The sequence below is a fragment of the Struthio camelus genome, chromosome 4, assembly GCF_040807025.1.
Source record: "Struthio camelus isolate bStrCam1 chromosome 4, bStrCam1.hap1, whole genome shotgun sequence".
NCBI lineage: Eukaryota > Metazoa > Chordata > Aves > Struthioniformes > Struthionidae > Struthio > Struthio camelus.
Window position 1 is genome coordinate 11,717,229 of NC_090945.1, and position 17,723 is coordinate 11,734,951.

General features: G+C 39.8%; 1 protein-coding gene across 10 annotated transcripts in view; it reads left to right on the plus strand.

The window, feature by feature from the left end:
* The first annotated feature begins 226 nt into the window (after positions 1–226).
* Positions 227–17,723, plus strand: part of LOC104145174 (glycerol-3-phosphate acyltransferase 3-like) — a 30,444-nt gene continuing 12,947 nt past the window's right edge. For 7 of the 10 annotated variants that reach the window (XR_011140808.1, XR_011140809.1, XM_068941494.1 and 4 more), the window contains exons 1-10: positions 228–521; positions 8,460–8,532; positions 10,059–10,329; positions 11,518–11,592; positions 12,282–12,371; positions 13,307–13,400; positions 13,688–13,803; positions 15,367–15,422; positions 15,765–15,850; positions 16,862–16,990. Coding sequence is in view for 7 of the 10 variants with exons in the window: in XM_068941494.1 (XP_068797595.1) it covers positions 318–521; positions 8,460–8,532; positions 10,059–10,329; positions 11,518–11,592; positions 12,282–12,371; positions 13,307–13,400; positions 13,688–13,803; positions 15,367–15,422; positions 15,765–15,850; positions 16,862–16,990 (1,194 nt within the window). In the remaining 3 variants the exon portion in view is untranslated. Of the gene's footprint in view, positions 522–8,459; positions 8,533–10,058; positions 10,330–11,517; positions 11,593–12,281; positions 12,372–13,306; positions 13,401–13,687; positions 13,804–15,366; positions 15,423–15,764; positions 15,851–16,861; positions 16,991–17,723 lie in introns of all 10 variants that reach the window. The other 3 variants (XR_011140810.1, XM_068941496.1, XM_068941495.1) reach the window with 2 other exon arrangements.

Consider the following 17,723-nt stretch of genomic DNA (forward strand, 5'->3'; position numbering starts at 1 on the left):
CAACATTTTCAAAGGTCTGAAAACCACACCTACTTTGCTCTGTATTGTAACCTATTGGTAGGATACCTTGTGAAAACTAGTTGACACATTGACAAGTTTCCAAGCATCTTATTACCTGACATATATTATTAGTTACCTGTTTTTTCTTTCTTCTCCCCTGAATTATATCTGATGAGTAAATGCTTACCAATTGTAAGGAAGTGGGTGGAGTTAGGGCGGGATGAAGAGAGCAGCCCTCTCCTAGGGATTCTAGGGCTTAGAATGTGTAATTTCTGTTTGCCTCTGTCTCTTTCAGTTTACTGGATTCTCCACTACAGATGAGCAAATACTGTCAGGCAGTAGGTTGGCATTTTGAAGGAGCAAGCATGGAAAAAAATAGAGGGGGTTACGGTCTTGTGGAAGGCAAGATTTTGTCGGTCTGTCTGGTTCTGTTTGTGGTGCTAGTTCTGTTGCCTTCGATGTTTAGAGTGTCCCTGGGGATTTCTCATATCTACGTGAAAATTGTAGTTAAAACGTTAGAGGTAAGTTGAGTATTGAGTTAAATAAGTATGTGTATACTACAGGACGTATTTAATAAAATAGCCTGGATGTTTGATACGGATATCATAAAAGTCAGCGGAAAGACTTCTGTGAACTCTGGGAGCCTTCAGTGTGTTTTTTATAGCTTTTATTGATGTTGTAGCTCCTTTGAATAGTTCATTTCATTCAATGATAACTAGTTATGTGATGGGCTTTAAACTTACTAACTTAAGACTATCTTCTGTTAAAATAGAGATTCCATGATGTGGTGCTTATAGTTCAAGTTGGTAAGAATGCTTCACAGTATACTTATTAACGGTCAAATCTAAATAAAAGGATATATTTGTTTATGGGAGGTTGTAAGTAACAAGAAAATGTATTTTAGAAATACATGAGTTTTAATTGTTTTATCTGAACTATTTTAACTATATGCTTCTAGTGAGTACTGTTCTAGGAAAGAATACTGACGGCATATGTCTGCTTCTTCCGTTTATAAATCTGGATGATAAAGCAGTCACAAGTTTTGTTGTACAAGACTTGAGGAATCCATGCAGTCTTCTACAAGTGGTTTTTTTTTTTTTTGATGAATAAATAGGTCATGGTGAAGATCCTGACTCTGCTGATATTGTTGGTGATACTAGTGAAATTAGTGGGCTTTAATAAGCCAGGATTGCATTTATTTTTGCAGTTGGATGTTTCATATCTGTCAGTGGCCAAAAGTAGGTGCTATGATTTTTGTTGTGTTGAACAGAGAAGTGTTTCACCTTTCCAATAGATGAATTCCATCCCTTGGGCACAAAACTGCTTTTCATGAGTATGCTCTTCTGACTGTGGCAGAAGAATTATTATTACTATTGTTACTCTTCTTCTTCTTAAACTGTTGAAGCCATCTAGTTGTGCACTAGAAGATATCCCTAACAGTTTGGTAAATTTGATACAGCTTATAGTATGTCCATCTTACCTCCCCAGTTTAGTCTTGTATTTGTCTCTTGTATGTTGTCATCTCCACCCTGCCCCCCCCCCCCCCCACGCCGATTTAAAAACTCTTGGGCAAAGATTGTCTACAGCTGTTTGCACATCATCTAGTACTGAAGTACTTGAGTCGTGATTGCAAGCTTCAGGGGTTACATATGTATTTTCAGATATTCCTGTCAAAGGGAAATGAGTAGCTGTAAGTAACGTTGACTTAGAAGTGACTATAAATCATGCTGACTTTTATATGATTGTTTTTTTTATGAGCCACCAGTATGCTAATTAAATTCTTACTGGTAACCTGAATAAGAGGCTTGTGGCACTTGTGTGTGCAATTGATTTCATCAGGCTCTCTTGCATCTGGCATAAGCCTGAGGAGCTCATTGGAGAGCTTTGCTGTTGCAGCTGGCAGATATTACAGTAATTTCTGTAGTTTCTTCTTATGTGTTTCCCTATTTGAAAGGAAATTTGACCCGCCGGCTGGGCATTTACTACCGGAAGCCACTTCTCTTTTGAAAAGCATGTTAAATGCTTTTGTTGTTATCTGCAGTTTTCTTAACAGGTTATGAGCAGGATAATCTTGTGCTCCCAACACAGAGGAGTAATTTTTATATATAAATATGTGTGTGTGTGTGTGTATGTTTGTATATACGTTTATATAGATTAGATATATATATATATATGTATACACACACACATATATATGTAATCAAGTTAATTGTTCTGAGATCAGATATAGCCTTATATGCATAGTTACCCAGCTGGCAGCAGCTAATAAAGGAAAGAGCACAAGATTACATGCTGTAGTTCTGGTTTGTACCATGTACACGTTGTTGTTGTTGTTTTTCAGTGGAAAGTGATTCTCTAACTGTCCTGAAGGCAAAAAAGAAAGTTTTGTCTGTTTTCACATTCTGATTCATTGCCTCTGTCTTCTCCCAGGTATTGTTCAAAGTGCTTCTTGCTGTGACACAAGAGTAGCTAAGAGGTATCTTGGTGGGGGAAAGAAGGGAGGGAGCATTAGGTTTCATTTGCTTTGGCAGTGGATTGCTGTTCTTTGGCAGTACAGGGTGGTACTGGGGAATGCTCAGTTATAGCTTGTGCGTCCAATTGCTGGGCTTCTTGTGGAAGTCTTGGGGCTGATAGAAGAAGGTATTGCTGAAACCGCTGCTTAGGATGCAGTTTGCTTTAAGCAGGTTTGTATGGTTATATGCCCCCTTTGTTCAAAAATTGTCACTTGACGTTGATAGTCTGGCCAAGTGTCAAGTTGCTTCTGGCTGTGACACTACCTGGTTGCCTGGGATCTTGCTAATGGGGAATGGCACAAAGACTATGTTTGGTTCCTGGTGCTAGCCTGAGTGGCAAAATATGATGCCTTCCTGGATAGCTGTTCTGAAAAAGTAATAGCAGACGCTTAATCGTGTATTGGTATAAATCATGTATCAGTATAATATTGACTATATCTCAGGAATGTCAGTGCTCTGGGAAGTACTTAAGAAGTAGCTAGATTTTGCCCAGGAAAAAGCCCCGTGGAAATCATGGCTGGATTTTCCATTGTCTTGCGCTTGAGTGAGTAGAGAATGAGGCCGTTCTGATCTGAGAATACTTTCTATTTGCTTCTCACAGCTTTATATGACCATACAAATTAGGAGGCAGAGGGAAAACATGTTTCATTTTTCTCCATGTTGTGTCAATTTGAGAAAAATAAGAGTAGATATTAAAGTCAAGGATTTTAAGGTCAAATGTTATTTCTTTCAAAACTGAGTTTGCAAAGAATGGATATGCTTAGCCCTTACTGAATTTTCGGGGAGCTCCAGGTCTTTCAGGATCAGGTTCAAGTTAGCAGATCTGTTCTTGAGCAATGAATAATGATGGCATATGACGAGACACCTCATTTCTTCACTTCTGCAGTGTTCTAGCACTGAGAACAGTAACCGGAGCACATGAGCAAGATGGAATCTGTGTATGGCAAGACCTGAGTTTGTATCCTTTGCCTCTCCTCCAGTGAGGAATCTAGGTGTTTATTTCTTAAAACAAACCAAACTGTTTTCTAAAAACGGGTTTCAAGGCTTGAAAATCTGCTTTTTCTAGAGGGCGTGTTTATGGGGTAATAATAAAAGATTGTCAAGAGGTTAGTTCGATAAGTTTCTATTATACAGCTGTTGGTACTTATTTACTTACTATTATTACATTTCATTTATCCTTAAAAAATATTTCTGAACATGTTAAAAATGAAATTGGCTGGGACAGGCTTATCCCTGCCAATAAGCTTGCAAACTTTCAGTTGTGACTTTTAAACTCTTATTTAAAAGTTGCCTGTCTGTAGTGGGTTTTGGTGGAAACGACGATACCCAGCAAAGCTAAGCAAGCAACGTTCCCCTAGCCCTTTAGTGTTGATGTGGCACTTGTAAAAGAAAATGTTTTTGTTAGTATGAAATAAATACTGTGCTGTCGAAGTCCTATGGGGAGTTGGATAAACATGCATTGCAACTGTAGCCCCATGTCCCAAGAATCGTGTTTGGATTTTCACGAGGTCTGAACTTCCTTGTGTAGCTGGAATAGTAATGCTTCTTGAGAAGCAGTCGTGTACAGGGAAAGCATCAGCAAGCTAGTGTTATGGATACTTCTTTGAACTGATGCATGGTGGGTTTGCCTAGGTCCAAAAATGGACTCAAGAACAGAGTGAAAGCAGCACTGCCCTTACCAGTTCATCTTACTAGAGTCTCAGCTAATATTTTGATAGAAATTATATTGACACAGAGTATTTTTGGGGGACTCCCCCAGTGAAACTTTTGAAGTCTGGTGCCCTACTCTCAAGCTGGAGAGTAAATCCTAAGAAAACTTTGAGCCTCCCGCATGGCCCAGTCAGCATCGCTTCACCCAACTGCAGAGGCTGTCTCGACCTGCTCTTATGCATGCACAACTGACATCTGCTTCTGGAGGGCAGCTTGTGGGCTGTGTTGAATGTCTGCCAGCTCTGTCATATTTTGCGAGAGTTTTTTTCTGAGAACCCAAAAAGCCCAGATCCATCCCACAGGATAGTTTCGGGAAGGTTTGCAGTAGCCGTGTCTTAAACTGAAAAATAGGTCGCTTGCACATTGAGGTAGCTAACGTTCTGTAAATTCCCATTGGAGCATGGGCAGATGCTGTGAACACGTAGGCGAATAGAAACAGCTCTCTGCTATGCTTCTAAGTACACAGTTATTGTGAGCTAGCCACTGCAACACAGAGTAAAGAAATGATTCTTTTGCTTTTGCTCCAGACGAATGACTAGAACCTTACTGAACTGATTTATCTGCCCGCAGATGGGCAGCCAGGAGACTTCTGAATATTTTCCACCAATTGAACATGGAGAGTTGGAGCTTGCCCGTCCTCTTCAGAGCTGCGTTGGGGTATAATACACAGACCATTTGCTCTAGGTTTTTGGCTGGGACATGAGAGGTGAGATGTAACTAGATAGGCTGTTGGACGAAAAATTCCTGAGGGCTTGATCTTAGAATGTTATTTTAGATGGCACTAGAAACCCGCTGATATTCTCTTTGTAGTTACACCAGAAGATTTTACATCAAGTAATTGCTGCAAAGTAAGCAATGTGCCTTTGTTACCCGTGAGAATTAGGCCAAGAAGAGGTTTGAAAAGAACCTGTGTAATGAAGGATTTGAAAAAGCTTTATGAGAACCTGGGAGAAGGGATAGCAGAACGTTGGAAGGGAAGTAGAAAGAGGAAAAAAGTAAGCGATGACATAATACAGCAGAATGGGTTACTGAACAACACATCGAGCTGCGCTTGAGAAAGGGAAGGAGTAAAAAAACCCACCAAAACAGTAGAAATGAGATTTTAGAGAGTGAATATTCCGTATTGTATAGCTCTGAATGATAATGTACTTTGAGGAGAAGAATTGGTAAAGTGAAGTATTGTGCACAGTCATTTTGTTTGGAATATAATTACAGGGAGCTTCAAATGAATGGGCTGTTGGAGTTAAGGCATCAAGTTTTCGGTATTCAAGCTGGGATTCAAGCTGAGGGATGTTGAGACTCCTAATGTCCTCATCCTTCAGAAAGGGGAGGGAAGAAAGCACAGTACCTGAGTTCTCATTATTCAGTCAGCAGACTTAGGAATGGAGTTGCTCTGTTTAACACTTAAATTCTGTGTTAGTTGCAACATCTGTGGTTTTGTAAGCTATTGAAAACATCCTTTCATTAGTGTTGCAACTAAGACAAGTGTGACTGCTCTGTCTCAATACTGTGCAAAACAAAGGCAATCACAAAGCCTTACGTTGTGTTTCAAAAACAGATTCAATGTAAGGATGTCACCCAATGCATGAGAAGGTAAAAACTACTCCACTGCGTCATTGATCCAAAGTTTGGCCAATAGCCTGCTTTTGAGAGGAGTCAACTCAAAGGCTTAGTGAGAAACGTAAGAGCAGGGTGAACATACAGCAGTAGTGCCGGGAATACTCTCCCAGGTGCTCATTGCTGGAGTCTCTGATGCAGGTTCATGTGTTTCATATCTCATGAAAATTTTCTTCCCATAGCTTGACCTAACTACTTGAATCGATTTCAGTTTTTTATCTCTGGCAGTATGTTGCTGCTAATGAACTCCGTGACTTGACTGCATGTTGCGTGAAGAAAGATTTTTGTTCGTAGCTGCTGCCCATTCTTACATTACGCTCCACAGTTTTTGTGTAGAAGAGAAAATGAGTGACCGTTCTCTGCCTGTCATGTTTTTATAGGCCTCTGTCATACACTATCTCGGCCACCTCTTTTCCGAACTAACAAGCCTGTGGAACTGTTCCGCTTATGGAAGCTCTTCCTCATTGTCTGCCTTTGTAGCCTTAGTTGCCTGTATAACTACAGACTGTCATTTTTACCCAGCTGTTCCTCTGTGTTGTGAGGTACTAGGTAATGGCCTGGCAGGATTTTATACTTGACTAGTCAACTTTTTCAATTTGTGTTCAGTTTAGTCTTGTCCTACTCATTTGATTTTGCTAATTTACATTTGCTGAATAGAAATCACCTTGGTCAATAGTTGTCTTTTTAAAAAAGTAGGGATCAAAAGCCAGTCTCCGTGAGGTATTCAGAATAACCTTAAGACAGTATGAGCAAGCTCATGGCAGGTGCTTTCCGTGTAAGAGCATGATATGCAAGATAAGGGTGTTTGACAACAGATAGGAAAGCAGAGAGTAAGGCAGGGGGCTTTATTTGCTGTGTTCGGTGATTTTCATTTTATTTTATTTTTTCTTCCCCTTCCCTCATGCCTTGCAACTGTTCTTTGGGATACTGCGGGAGGGGTGAGGAGCGGTGCAGATTATGAACAGTTCAAGTTTGTTGCATGTCTTCCGTTCCTTTTTTGGTGTGACCTTCTTGTTCATATGGTATTTTTCTTTCATTTCTCAATGTCTGGGGTGCAATTTTCGTGACTACCCCTGGATCCCCGCTTCTGATTGACTTGCCGTGTATTAAGAAACATTGGGGTAGATAATGTGCCCGTTCCCCTTTCCTAGCGAATAATGGGACTTGTCCATGCTGGAACAGCTATTGTGTTTTAAATTTTCACTGTATCTTAATGCGATAATGTTTTAGTATAGACAATCCAGAGGTTGAGATATCTTTCTTTATGCTGTGATAACAGTTGAATTTTGTGGAGTTTAGTATATCTATACATAACATCACTGTGCCCATTCTGCTTTTTGTTTTTCATTTTAATTTTTCAATTTTTAAAATATGGCTGGTAATGTCTGTGAACTAAAGGTAGCTAAAATATCTTAATTAGGCTATGATAAAAGTGTCCCTTTTTGTCATTGACTTCAGCTTCAGTAGCTACAAAAGTTGCTGGTAGACACAAAATCTAAGGAGGACAAAAAGCTAGTCTAAGTTTTTGGCACATGCAAAATTGTAGGTCTGAAAGATGGTGAAAACTATTTGAGTTTAAGCTGCACGGTGACTTCAATGGCTGTACATGTCAATAAGAGGGAAAGAAACTGTTTGCCCTGAAACAGAAGGATGAATCCAGATCTGTTGTAGGTGGGAAGCCGTATGCCAGCTGAAAATACATGAAGAGTGGGTAGTTGCTTTCTTAATAATGAGCAGAGCCCCTCCCCCCCCCCCGCCCCCGACTACCTGTGTCCTGTTAGGACAGATATGTAGACATAAATATGGGAAGAGTAGTACTGAAGAGCTCTACTATTTATACATCTGAATATTTATTATTGTATTTTATGCCAATATAAAACCCTAAGAAATAAGCAGCAGTATTGCAAATGGTCTTTATAACGATCTTGTGTATTTATACGAGATGTTCCAATTGTTGAATGTATTATAGAAAAGGTTTGTTTTTTTCCTTCCTTGTTTATTTGATTTTGCTAATTGAGTTTTGTGCTAGTTTGCACAGGGAGGAGAGAAAAGGGTTAGCTCAAAAAGGTAAAGACAGGGAAAGGTGAATGCTCATTACTGAAAATTCTCCTCCGTCAGAAGTACTATTCAATAAGAAATGGCCCCCTCCTCTCTTTGTTCTCTGTTGACACAAACGGCATGAATGCCCAGAGGCTGAGATAATTTCTTTTATTCCTTAAAATTCCTTTTTAGGTCTATCATTCCAGAATGCCTCTAATGTCAATGACAGTATTTTGCGTAGTTTGCCTGAAGCAGACTAGCGAAGAGGGAGTTCTGGACTCATGAATGTCAGATAGCTCAGTAATCTGGTTTAAAACAAAAACGAAAAAAATCTGGATGAGTTCTGAGAATAAGTTTGAACCAAATAATTTTTCATGACAATGGCAAAAGGTAATCAATATAACAAATGAAACTGGAGGTGTGCACAACAGCCTTACAACTGAATTTGAAAAATGAACGAAAACCTAAGCCCTGACTTCAGTAAGAAAGGCTCAGACAATTCACAAACGGATTTTAAAGAATACTTGGCAATGACAAAATAAAAACCATCAACATTTACTTTTCTTGTTTTGGGAACAGTGGGCCACCCTGCAGATTGAGAAGGGAGTAAAAAAGCAGAAGGCGCTGGTACTTGAAAATTTAACCTCCAACGGTAAGATCTTTGTATGAAGACGACACAGCAGTATTCATCTGGTAAAATGGCAACTATTTTAATATCTTACCTAGGAAAGAGAGAACGGAAACATAAATTGCATCTGATGTTAAGTAAGAAAACTAGAAGGGTCAAAATGAAGTTCCATGAGCAGACCAACAAAAGAGACTAAGTGTGTTATAAGCAAGATACCTGTTGATGAGTCTTCTGGATAACAGGCATTAAAGAGAGCAGGATGGGAGGAGAAAGACATCGCTGATAAGCGTTTGGGAAGCTGTCCCCCTTTTCATGGGGATTTTGTACTTTGACTCCATAAGTTTCCTCTCTTTAGAGGGTTAGGAGGAGGAATGGTTATTTTTTGCACCGGACACTTCTCTTTACAGCTTCTCTGTTCTTCTCTTAGCTCCTAGCACACAAAAAGACTGAGTCTTACTAAATCTGTTCCATCAGCCTTTGGATCACTCTTAGAGTTTGAACTCTTCTCTAGGTATGGGGTTAGAATTTGAAAGACAGTGTAGGGTTTCCCTGCCCGTCAATTTTTCCTGTTTTTTTTTTTTTGACGGAAAGGACTAGATCAAAATCTCATAATAATCCTTTTACTTTTAGTGGCATTTTTAGTCATAGGAACCCAAGATAGATTGTTTGGGTTGTCAGCTGATGGCATTCAGGTCTGATGATTGCCCTGACATTGAAGGTTCAACTGAAATCCAGCTGGAGAAAGGTTTTGTGATTCTGATCGGAGGCTTAAGCACACTTAAGACACACTGAATGCATTTTAAATAATGCGTATTTAATGCTTCTAAAAACCAGCTGTAACCAGCTAGCTAAGAATCTGCCCTCAGAGTGATTTCAGCAAACATCAGACTTCACTGTGAGGCATAACTTTAGATGTGAAACATAAATGTGTTTAATTCTTCCCGTACAGCGCTTTTGCATTACAGTGTGTATGTTTGTGGGGGAAAAAGTTGACACCTTTGTGCTTTTAGAAGTTAAGTGACCCATAAAGAAAAGAGGAATGGGAGGGAGGAGGCGCTGAACTAAACATGTGAGAGGAAGGAGTTTGTTGCAGCTGGGGTAGTACTGCAAAAAAGCAAAATTAAACAAGAACAGCAAAACCAACAACACAATAAACACTACCTGACTTTATGCATCCAGGCAAGAGCAGGGACCTGTAATCTTGGCAGTGCAATGTTGACATGCTGCGTGTACGTATATCGTTTGGTAAATTACAATGAAGAAGGTGTCCTGCTCAGAGTTTTATTTGCAACTGACTCTGAATGCTTGTCTCTTCAACAGTCTAATGATGTGATAGGGCACAGGATTAGAGAAGCAACCTGTGGAGTTAACTGCCAGTCCGTAAACCAAACATTCCAGTGCAGTTGCTGCAAGTGCTTACAGTAGGAGAACTACTCGTAAAAAGTATGAGTATTTTTACTCTTTCTGGAATTCTGATTGTCCATTTTTCTGTGTGGAAGAAAGACTCATTTCCTCATGCAGATGTTTTTTGTTTGCTTTTTACTATTAAGGGATCATCCAGAGGGAGGAAGCCTCCATGGAAGAGGAAATTGCTGGCCAGCGACGAGGACGCTTCAACCTTGCTGATGTTTTGTACTTCTCCAAGAAGGGGTTTGAGGCTGTTGCAGAAGATGAAGTCACTCGGCGGTTCTCCTCTGAGGAGCTGGTCTCCTGGAACCTCCTTAGCAGAACTAATGTCAGCTTTCACCGTATCAGCTGGCAACTGACCTTTGTGTGGGTCATTGGGATCCTAATTCGGTACTGTCTCCTGATGCCTCTTCGGTAAGCCAGATGTAATTAGCTGGAGTTGCCTTTTTTTTAAAGTTACTTTTTACAAAAGATCAGTGAAATTTATATGCTATTGACTAATGCCGGAATGAGAAGGTGGCATGACTTGGATTTTGAAGATGCCTTCAAAACTCAAATATCCATAAAAAGTGTTGATGTACATTTCTCGTGTTCTGTTTTCTTAGTATGCTAATGTCGCTATTCATTTAACTTGTTTTTTAAATTCGACAAAACCTCATAGAAAACATATGGAGATGTTTTTGATATAAAATAACAATTGTCTTAATTGAAGGGATCAGGCTTTACTTGCTTGAATAATGTGGGGGAGATTGTATGCTGAATGCCTGGAGTTTGGAGGAAAGCTAATGTTCTGGGAGCACAGAGTTGGATGGGGCAAAAAAAAAAAAAAAAAAGACACTTGAGATATATTTAATTTTCAGAATTGTTGAGGTATCTTTTAAGCAAAAGCAACTTTTATCACATGGAGCACACAATTACAAATATTCACACATTTTTCTAAAGAGCAGGAGCTTTTAAAGGCTCTAATTTCTTCTTTGGGAGGAAAGTATTTAAAAGAAACTCTCGCAGTGCATAAAGGTGTCTTATACCAGTAAATCACCTCTCAAAGTACATATGCCTCTGTGTAAGCTTAGACAATTTAGGGAGACAACTTTTCATGCAGAAAAACCTTTAGCTTTTGTTTTGCTTGGTCCTTAGTAACTAAGGACAATTAATTTTCATGATTGTGCAGTAACTTAACTGCACAGGATTGAAATACGTGCTGAAATCTCTGGGTAGATTTTTAAAAATTGAATGTCAAGTCTTTGCGTTGCATTTTATAATATAATCTTAGGTACTTTAAAGAATCACATAGCCACTGCTTAGCCTCATTGAACTTGGTGGATTCCTTACTACCTGATACCTTGAGATCAAGGCATGGTGCTTTTTGGAAGATATGCTCCAGGCAACAGAAGGTTTTTGGACTCAATGCAGGATTAATTGAATGAAAATCTGTGGCTCATGTTATCCCTTTGGCCTTAACTGGTTTGTATTGCTAATTAAATGCTACTAAGGGAGGGTAGAAGCATCCTGGAATGGATAAAGGGGTTAAAAGGCTTTTTTGCTTGATCTTCCAATTTTTTAATCTTACCAATTAATTAAGAGGTTTATTTTACTTTGTAGCGTCAGCTTGGCTTCTTTCAGTATGCTCTTGCTGGTTTCAGCAACCACGGTAGTAGGACAGTTTCCAAATGGCAGGTAAATGTTTGTTGAGAACTCTTTGCCGTTTTTGTTGCAGTTCTTCAAGGAACTGAATTAGAGCATTAGAATATAATTCTGCTTGAGCGAGGAGGATTAACATGGAAGACTGTGGGGTGATATATCTCTGTTGTAAACTCACAGGGTACCGAAAGGTAATGGTATCCAAAAGCAGACGTGCAATGTAACCCAGAAAGATACTGCCGGAATATACCGGGTAGCTACTCCGTCTTACAGTGGAAAATAAAGAGGATACTCTATGTCTCAGAATAGGGCAAGTAAAACCTGTCATGAGCAGATCAGTATTAACACTGTGAGGGGAGTTAAGTCCTGTCAGTGCAAACGACTCCAATGTGATTTACCAGCTACACATGTCTATATTTAATAAGGGTTAGTGAATGAGTCTATAGCAGGTTCTTCCAGGTGAAATCTGTAAATCAAAACCCCTACTATAATCTCCTCTTCTTTGAATGTGATGATTTTATAATAGACCTGAATAGAAGAATGGAGCCAAGAATGTCTCTGATATCCAGTTAGCTTGTCCTGTTGGGCACAGCTATTGCAATGAATCATCTTGGTGTACTTTTTGTGATAGCAACTGTTGGGAATAAATTGGGAAGCTTACGCGATATTGTGCTGTGAGTGACTACAGAGAACTGGAAACGTATGCATGGCTTTATTTCTTCTAGGGTTAAACGCTGGCTGAGCAACCAGGTCCAGATGACTTGTGCTGCCTTAGGGGTCCGATGTCTGAGTGGTGCTGTTCATTTCCATAACAGGCGAGTGGTGCCAACCTACTCTCACTTGTGCATTATTCATTTTTTAAAGTGTACTCTATGGTACCAAGCGCCTCAAGTTTCAGAGGGGGATTTTTATTCATTATTGCGTAAGTATTATGGTAGATGAAATTAGATTCAAGAACTGAGTTAGGTAATCTGAACCCTGTCTGTCTTCCTTTCTCTTAAGGCATTTTGATGCCCTACTGTATTTTCTGTTGTGTATTTGCAGGGTGTGTAAAGGTGGAATAATGCTGTCTACTTGATTAAATTTGAACCGAGGCGTTTTTCTCAAGACCTATAATTTGTTTTATTAGCTGATTTGTTCAGTAATTAATCCTTTACCCTCTTTCCTAAAGTACATTGTCGGTGGTATCTCAGTAAGATCTTCAATCTTAGTTATTGTAGTTATGGAGATTTATGTAATATAGGCTCCTTGGTGGGTGTTTTTTTTTTTTTTTTTCGCTTTGTAAGGCAACAAAGGTCATGCTCTGGTGTGTTTAAACTTAGAGTTTTAGTATCTCTGAGTAGTCTTTAATATATATCTCTCTTGAATGGTAATGTGTGCAACTAAAATGTCTTCTGCAGAGAAATTGCATATTCCCAGCTATGAGGAAGCTAACATACAGAAATAAAGAATTTACTGAAATGCCAAAACTGGTGAAGTCTGAAGGGGCGCTTTAAAGAATGAGGAACAATGACTCATCCACTGTAATATACTGCCAGAAGTTTTAATGTGTGTGACAGTAATATTCATATTTTAAAAATGTTTTGTGTTCTTCTGCTTCCTATGGATTTACAGATGTGCTACGTGTCTGAAATGCCTTTGTGGCTGAGAGTTTCTATGGCTGGTATGCATTCGCTAGATGAATTTCCTGGTGGGGCCTGGAGCCTCGAGAATAAACATCAAGTAATTACTTTTACGATTGTCATTGCAGAGAAAACAGACCACAGAAAGGAGGCATCTGTGTAGCCAACCACACGTCTCCGTTAGATGTTCTAATCCTGGCTAGTGATGGATGCTATTCTTTGGTATGAACAAGAGAGTTGATAAACAGTGGTAATGTTGAGATGCGCACAGATACAGTGTTGGATGAGATCATACGCTTATTGGTAGAAAGAATGGGATTTGATAGTGTTCAGAGTCTCACTTTCAGGACTGCAGAGTGGTGAACAGAGGTAGGTGTGTGTACGTTTTTGACCAAGAGGACTGGGATCACATGTGAACGAGCTCAGAAACTGATGCATCTTCATTCAGAACTTTTTATTTAAGTATGTGCATGTGTTTGCATAGTAACCAGTATTTTTGGGTCTTGCAGGTTGGCCAAGCACATGGAGGGCTTCTGGGACTTATTCAGAAATCTTGCATGAAAACCACTGAGCACGTTTTGTTTGAACGTTCAGAAATGAAAGCCCGTCACCTGGTGAGAAAGAAGTAAGGTAGTGAGGTGTTAACTTAATTTTTCCCATCAAGTTTAGAAACTGTGAGCCATAAGTGCGATTTGAGAACGTTCTGACCCTACATCTCTTATTGATGAGCAGCTGTAGGTTGTCATCAGTGTAAGTTCTGCAACTGCCCCATCACTTAGGGGGCAAGGTGTAGCAATCCTGTTCTGAGCTCTTGACCATTTGCCCTGTAACCTCGGAATTTCTCCGTTTCCATGATCGCACTGCTTGCCCCAGGCATCAGCCTGCTCATTCAGATTCAGAACTGATAACTTGAGATGTCAGGACAGGAATCCAAGTTTTGTCAGCACATCTGCTTCCCAGATTGTGCCTTGCCCTCGTATGGTTTTTCATCAGTTCTGAGCCATTGCAAGGCTGATTGTATCCATCATGCGTACAGGATAAAGGGAGGCTGATCGTGGCAAATCTTAACTTTAGCCTCGTGTGTTTGCTTCTGGAGAAGGATAGATCACTTGAGGGAACCAATCACAACTCATTAGAAACATCCTCAGCCCTTATCAGCCTCGCGTGCAAAAGTTTGCGGAAGCAATTAAACAAGTTCATAAGGAAAAAAAAAATCACCAAGATACCACCTGGCTCCTGGAAGCTGGAAGAGCATCTGGGAAGCGTCTTTACAGTTTGCTTGATTCCTGTTCTGCTCTCCAGGCCTGCAGTTTGTCGACTGCTGTCAGAGACAGCATATTGGACTTAAGGACATGAACAGGTTTGGCTCATTGTGGCTCTTATGTTCTCAGGCTTTTTACAAAGTAAATTGTTTTTAACTGCCCTAAATCTTCATGAAATAGGGTGCAAAGCAGCTAACTTTAAGCAAGTCTCTGTGGCAGTTAGTCTTTAGAAGAATGGATGAGGTCCCTCTGTGCTGGATCATTCCCTCATTTTGCTATCTGATGTTTTGCCTTTGTTCTTTAAGGCGGCCTGGAGAGAAGCTGCATGCTCTTGATTCTTAGAAAAGGCAGATATGTCCTGAAAAACAACTAGTTTTACGTGTCAGTAAGTGTGCTCTACATAGTGGTGATACACTTTTTTTTTTTCAAATGATGCACCAAACGTAGTAAAAGGTTGTTCTGCTTCTTATCTAGATGATGAGAGTTATTAGGTATGTATAAAACTGATGTTGTGAAGCTGGGAAGCATGGAAACGTGAAATATGGAAAACTGCTGTATTTTAGGCAATAAAATATTTTAGGCAGAATTTCCAGTTCACAGCTGGAGCCTGTCAAAGATAAGCAGGAAACAGTTCACGTGTCTCTCAAGTACCACTGTTAATTGGGTTAAAATGGTTGAAATAAAAGGAGAGCTATTCACTTTTGTAGAAAACCTACTTACACAATTAGCAAGAGACCCTTCAAGAAACAGGCCTGAAACGAATTCTTATTCTGGTAGAGACTACTGACTGGCAAAGAGCATTGGGCGATGGCTTTCTCTTGTCATATTTAAGAGATAACATATATGTAGATTCCTGGCTGAGTATGAATGAGAGAGTCTTCTACGAAAGTGGAACGTACACTGGAATTTTATTTTTTGCTCCACAGAATTAGAGAACACGTTGCGGATAAGACCAAATTACCCATTTTAATTTTTCCAGAAGGTAAGAAAAAACTATACTGATTTTACTGCTGTGCTCACTTCTTGCCATCAAGTGCAGTTTATTACAGCCGACCTTTACAACGAGTTTTTTTTTTAAATTATTTTTATTCTGTAGAGTTAATTAGCTCTTGTGAGATATGAAAAGTCAAATTCCATTATTTTACAACAGGTTTATGACTACCTATTTGGTTTGAGTAGCTTAATAGAAGAGAGAACAGACTCTGGGTTTCTGAAGTTTGCTTTGTCCTCCAGCAACTTAAGTCTCCTTAAGGCAAATTTGGATTCATTCATTGATACTTTTATTAGAATGGATAAACTCATTACCTGTTTTAATTCTGGCCAGGTACCTGCATAAACAACACATCAGTAATGATGTTTAAGAAGGGAAGCTTTGAAGTGGGAGGGACCATCCATCCAGTAGCCATTAAGGTAATGTATCTCTAGTTCCCAAGCATGGAAGGGTTATTTGAAGAATGTTTTCAAGTCAGAGAAAATATTCATGTGTAAACCTTAATAAGGCCTTTGTTCTGCGTGAGTAAGGCACTAAATAAGCCCTGAGAAATCTGAACCTTTTTATGATGTGCAGTGTCTTGCAGGTCAGTGCCGTATGGGAAATTAATTTCTGAGTGCTTTTATGACTGACTGAGAGCAACCTGAAAAGCTCCGTTGCAATTGTGCTCCCTTCTGTCTGCTCTTTCTGTCCGAAGGCTCCTGGCTCTTGTCTGTTGTGGGGATAAAGGCACGGGACTAGGAATTGATTATTTTCTTGGCATTTCCAGAGCTTTCTGAGTAGCTTTAGCGGAGTCACTTTACCTCTGACTACGTTGGTTCCTTTTCCTGCAGCTATGATGTTGTCTAATCTCATGGAAACTGTTGCAGGTATTGTGAGCATTATCAAGCAAACCTTGTAGTTAGTGTATCTATAGATATAGACGTTATTAGAGGTCTTGACTCTTTGAGTGGATGTATCCGGTTATAGTTGAGATTTGTTTCTATGGGGCTGTCATGGTTGTTTTTAAGCATGAGCTTTTATTAGCTTTTAGTAAAAGTGAAGACATGGAGCTGCAGCCTGCATTTACTGCTGCTTTGAGGAGGTTTGATTAGATTTGCCCCAATTTAAAAGGTTGAGCTGTGACTTCATGGCCAAAAAAGAGCGACCTACATGGTTTAACGCCAGTCCAGCTGTACAGTGTGTGTAGCCCAGGATGAACTCTTGTTTTGTAGATACTAGGTATTTTGTGCCTTGTAATTGTCCATTCTCAGAACTGACACCGTGAATTCCTTTTCGAGTATCGTTTTACTTTTTCATCTTGGAATTGTTTTTTTTCATCTCGGGCTGATCTCTGCTGTTACTTCTATGCCTGTCATCCCTTCTGTGTGTACATCTTGATCTCCTGTGCAGAGATACATGCCCTTCAGCTTATTGTTCTTGTGTTCCAGTATGACCCTCGCTTTGGAGATGCGTTCTGGAACAGCATGAAATACTCCATGATGACCTATGCTTTTAAACTGATGACCAGTTGGGCTATTGTCTGCAATGTGTGGTACTTGCCACCAATGGTCAAAGAGGTACTTATGCTTATGTATGTTTTGGAGATGCTTGCAACTGTTTTCTGGGAAGAAACTGGTACTGCTAGGCACGATATGCTGACATAATGTTTGTGATCTTTATTGACAGCCTAATGGACAAAAGCCAGAAATGACACCGTAGTCTTAAAATTAAGCAGAGATTGGAAATCAGAAAATGCTGCATGCTAAGGCTATGAAAACAATCCTACTGTAGGCCTACATTTCCCTCTCCAAGGGAGAGGTTTCCTTGGTGTCCTCTTGGAGTAAATAAAGCTTATGCCTGCGAGAGCTGTAAACTTTCTGTACTATGGTTATTTATCTGTGCAAGTTGACATACCAGAGCGCTTATAGCTGGGCAGTTAAAGTGTATTCATCATTCCTACCTGCTTACTCCAGTGAAAATACATCTTAGCACAGCGAACATTGCAAAGGCAGAAAAGCTCTAAAAGAAGGATTTGCATCTTGTCTCTAGCTTGTGTCTTGTTAAAATTCTTGGTTATCCTGAGCTGCTAAACCTATATAGCAGTCTGGTTTATACACCATACATCTTTTTAGAAATCAGGAAAGGCACTGACCTTAATTTTAATAGACTTGAGCAGGCATGACAGCAGCTATAGGAAGGCGAAGACTGGTTTTTGGCCCAGAAGGTTATAATTTTACTGATGTTGAATGTACCAGGCCCCAACCCTGCTCAAGACACCACGTCTCCTCCAAGGTGACACTGTTGGTTCAC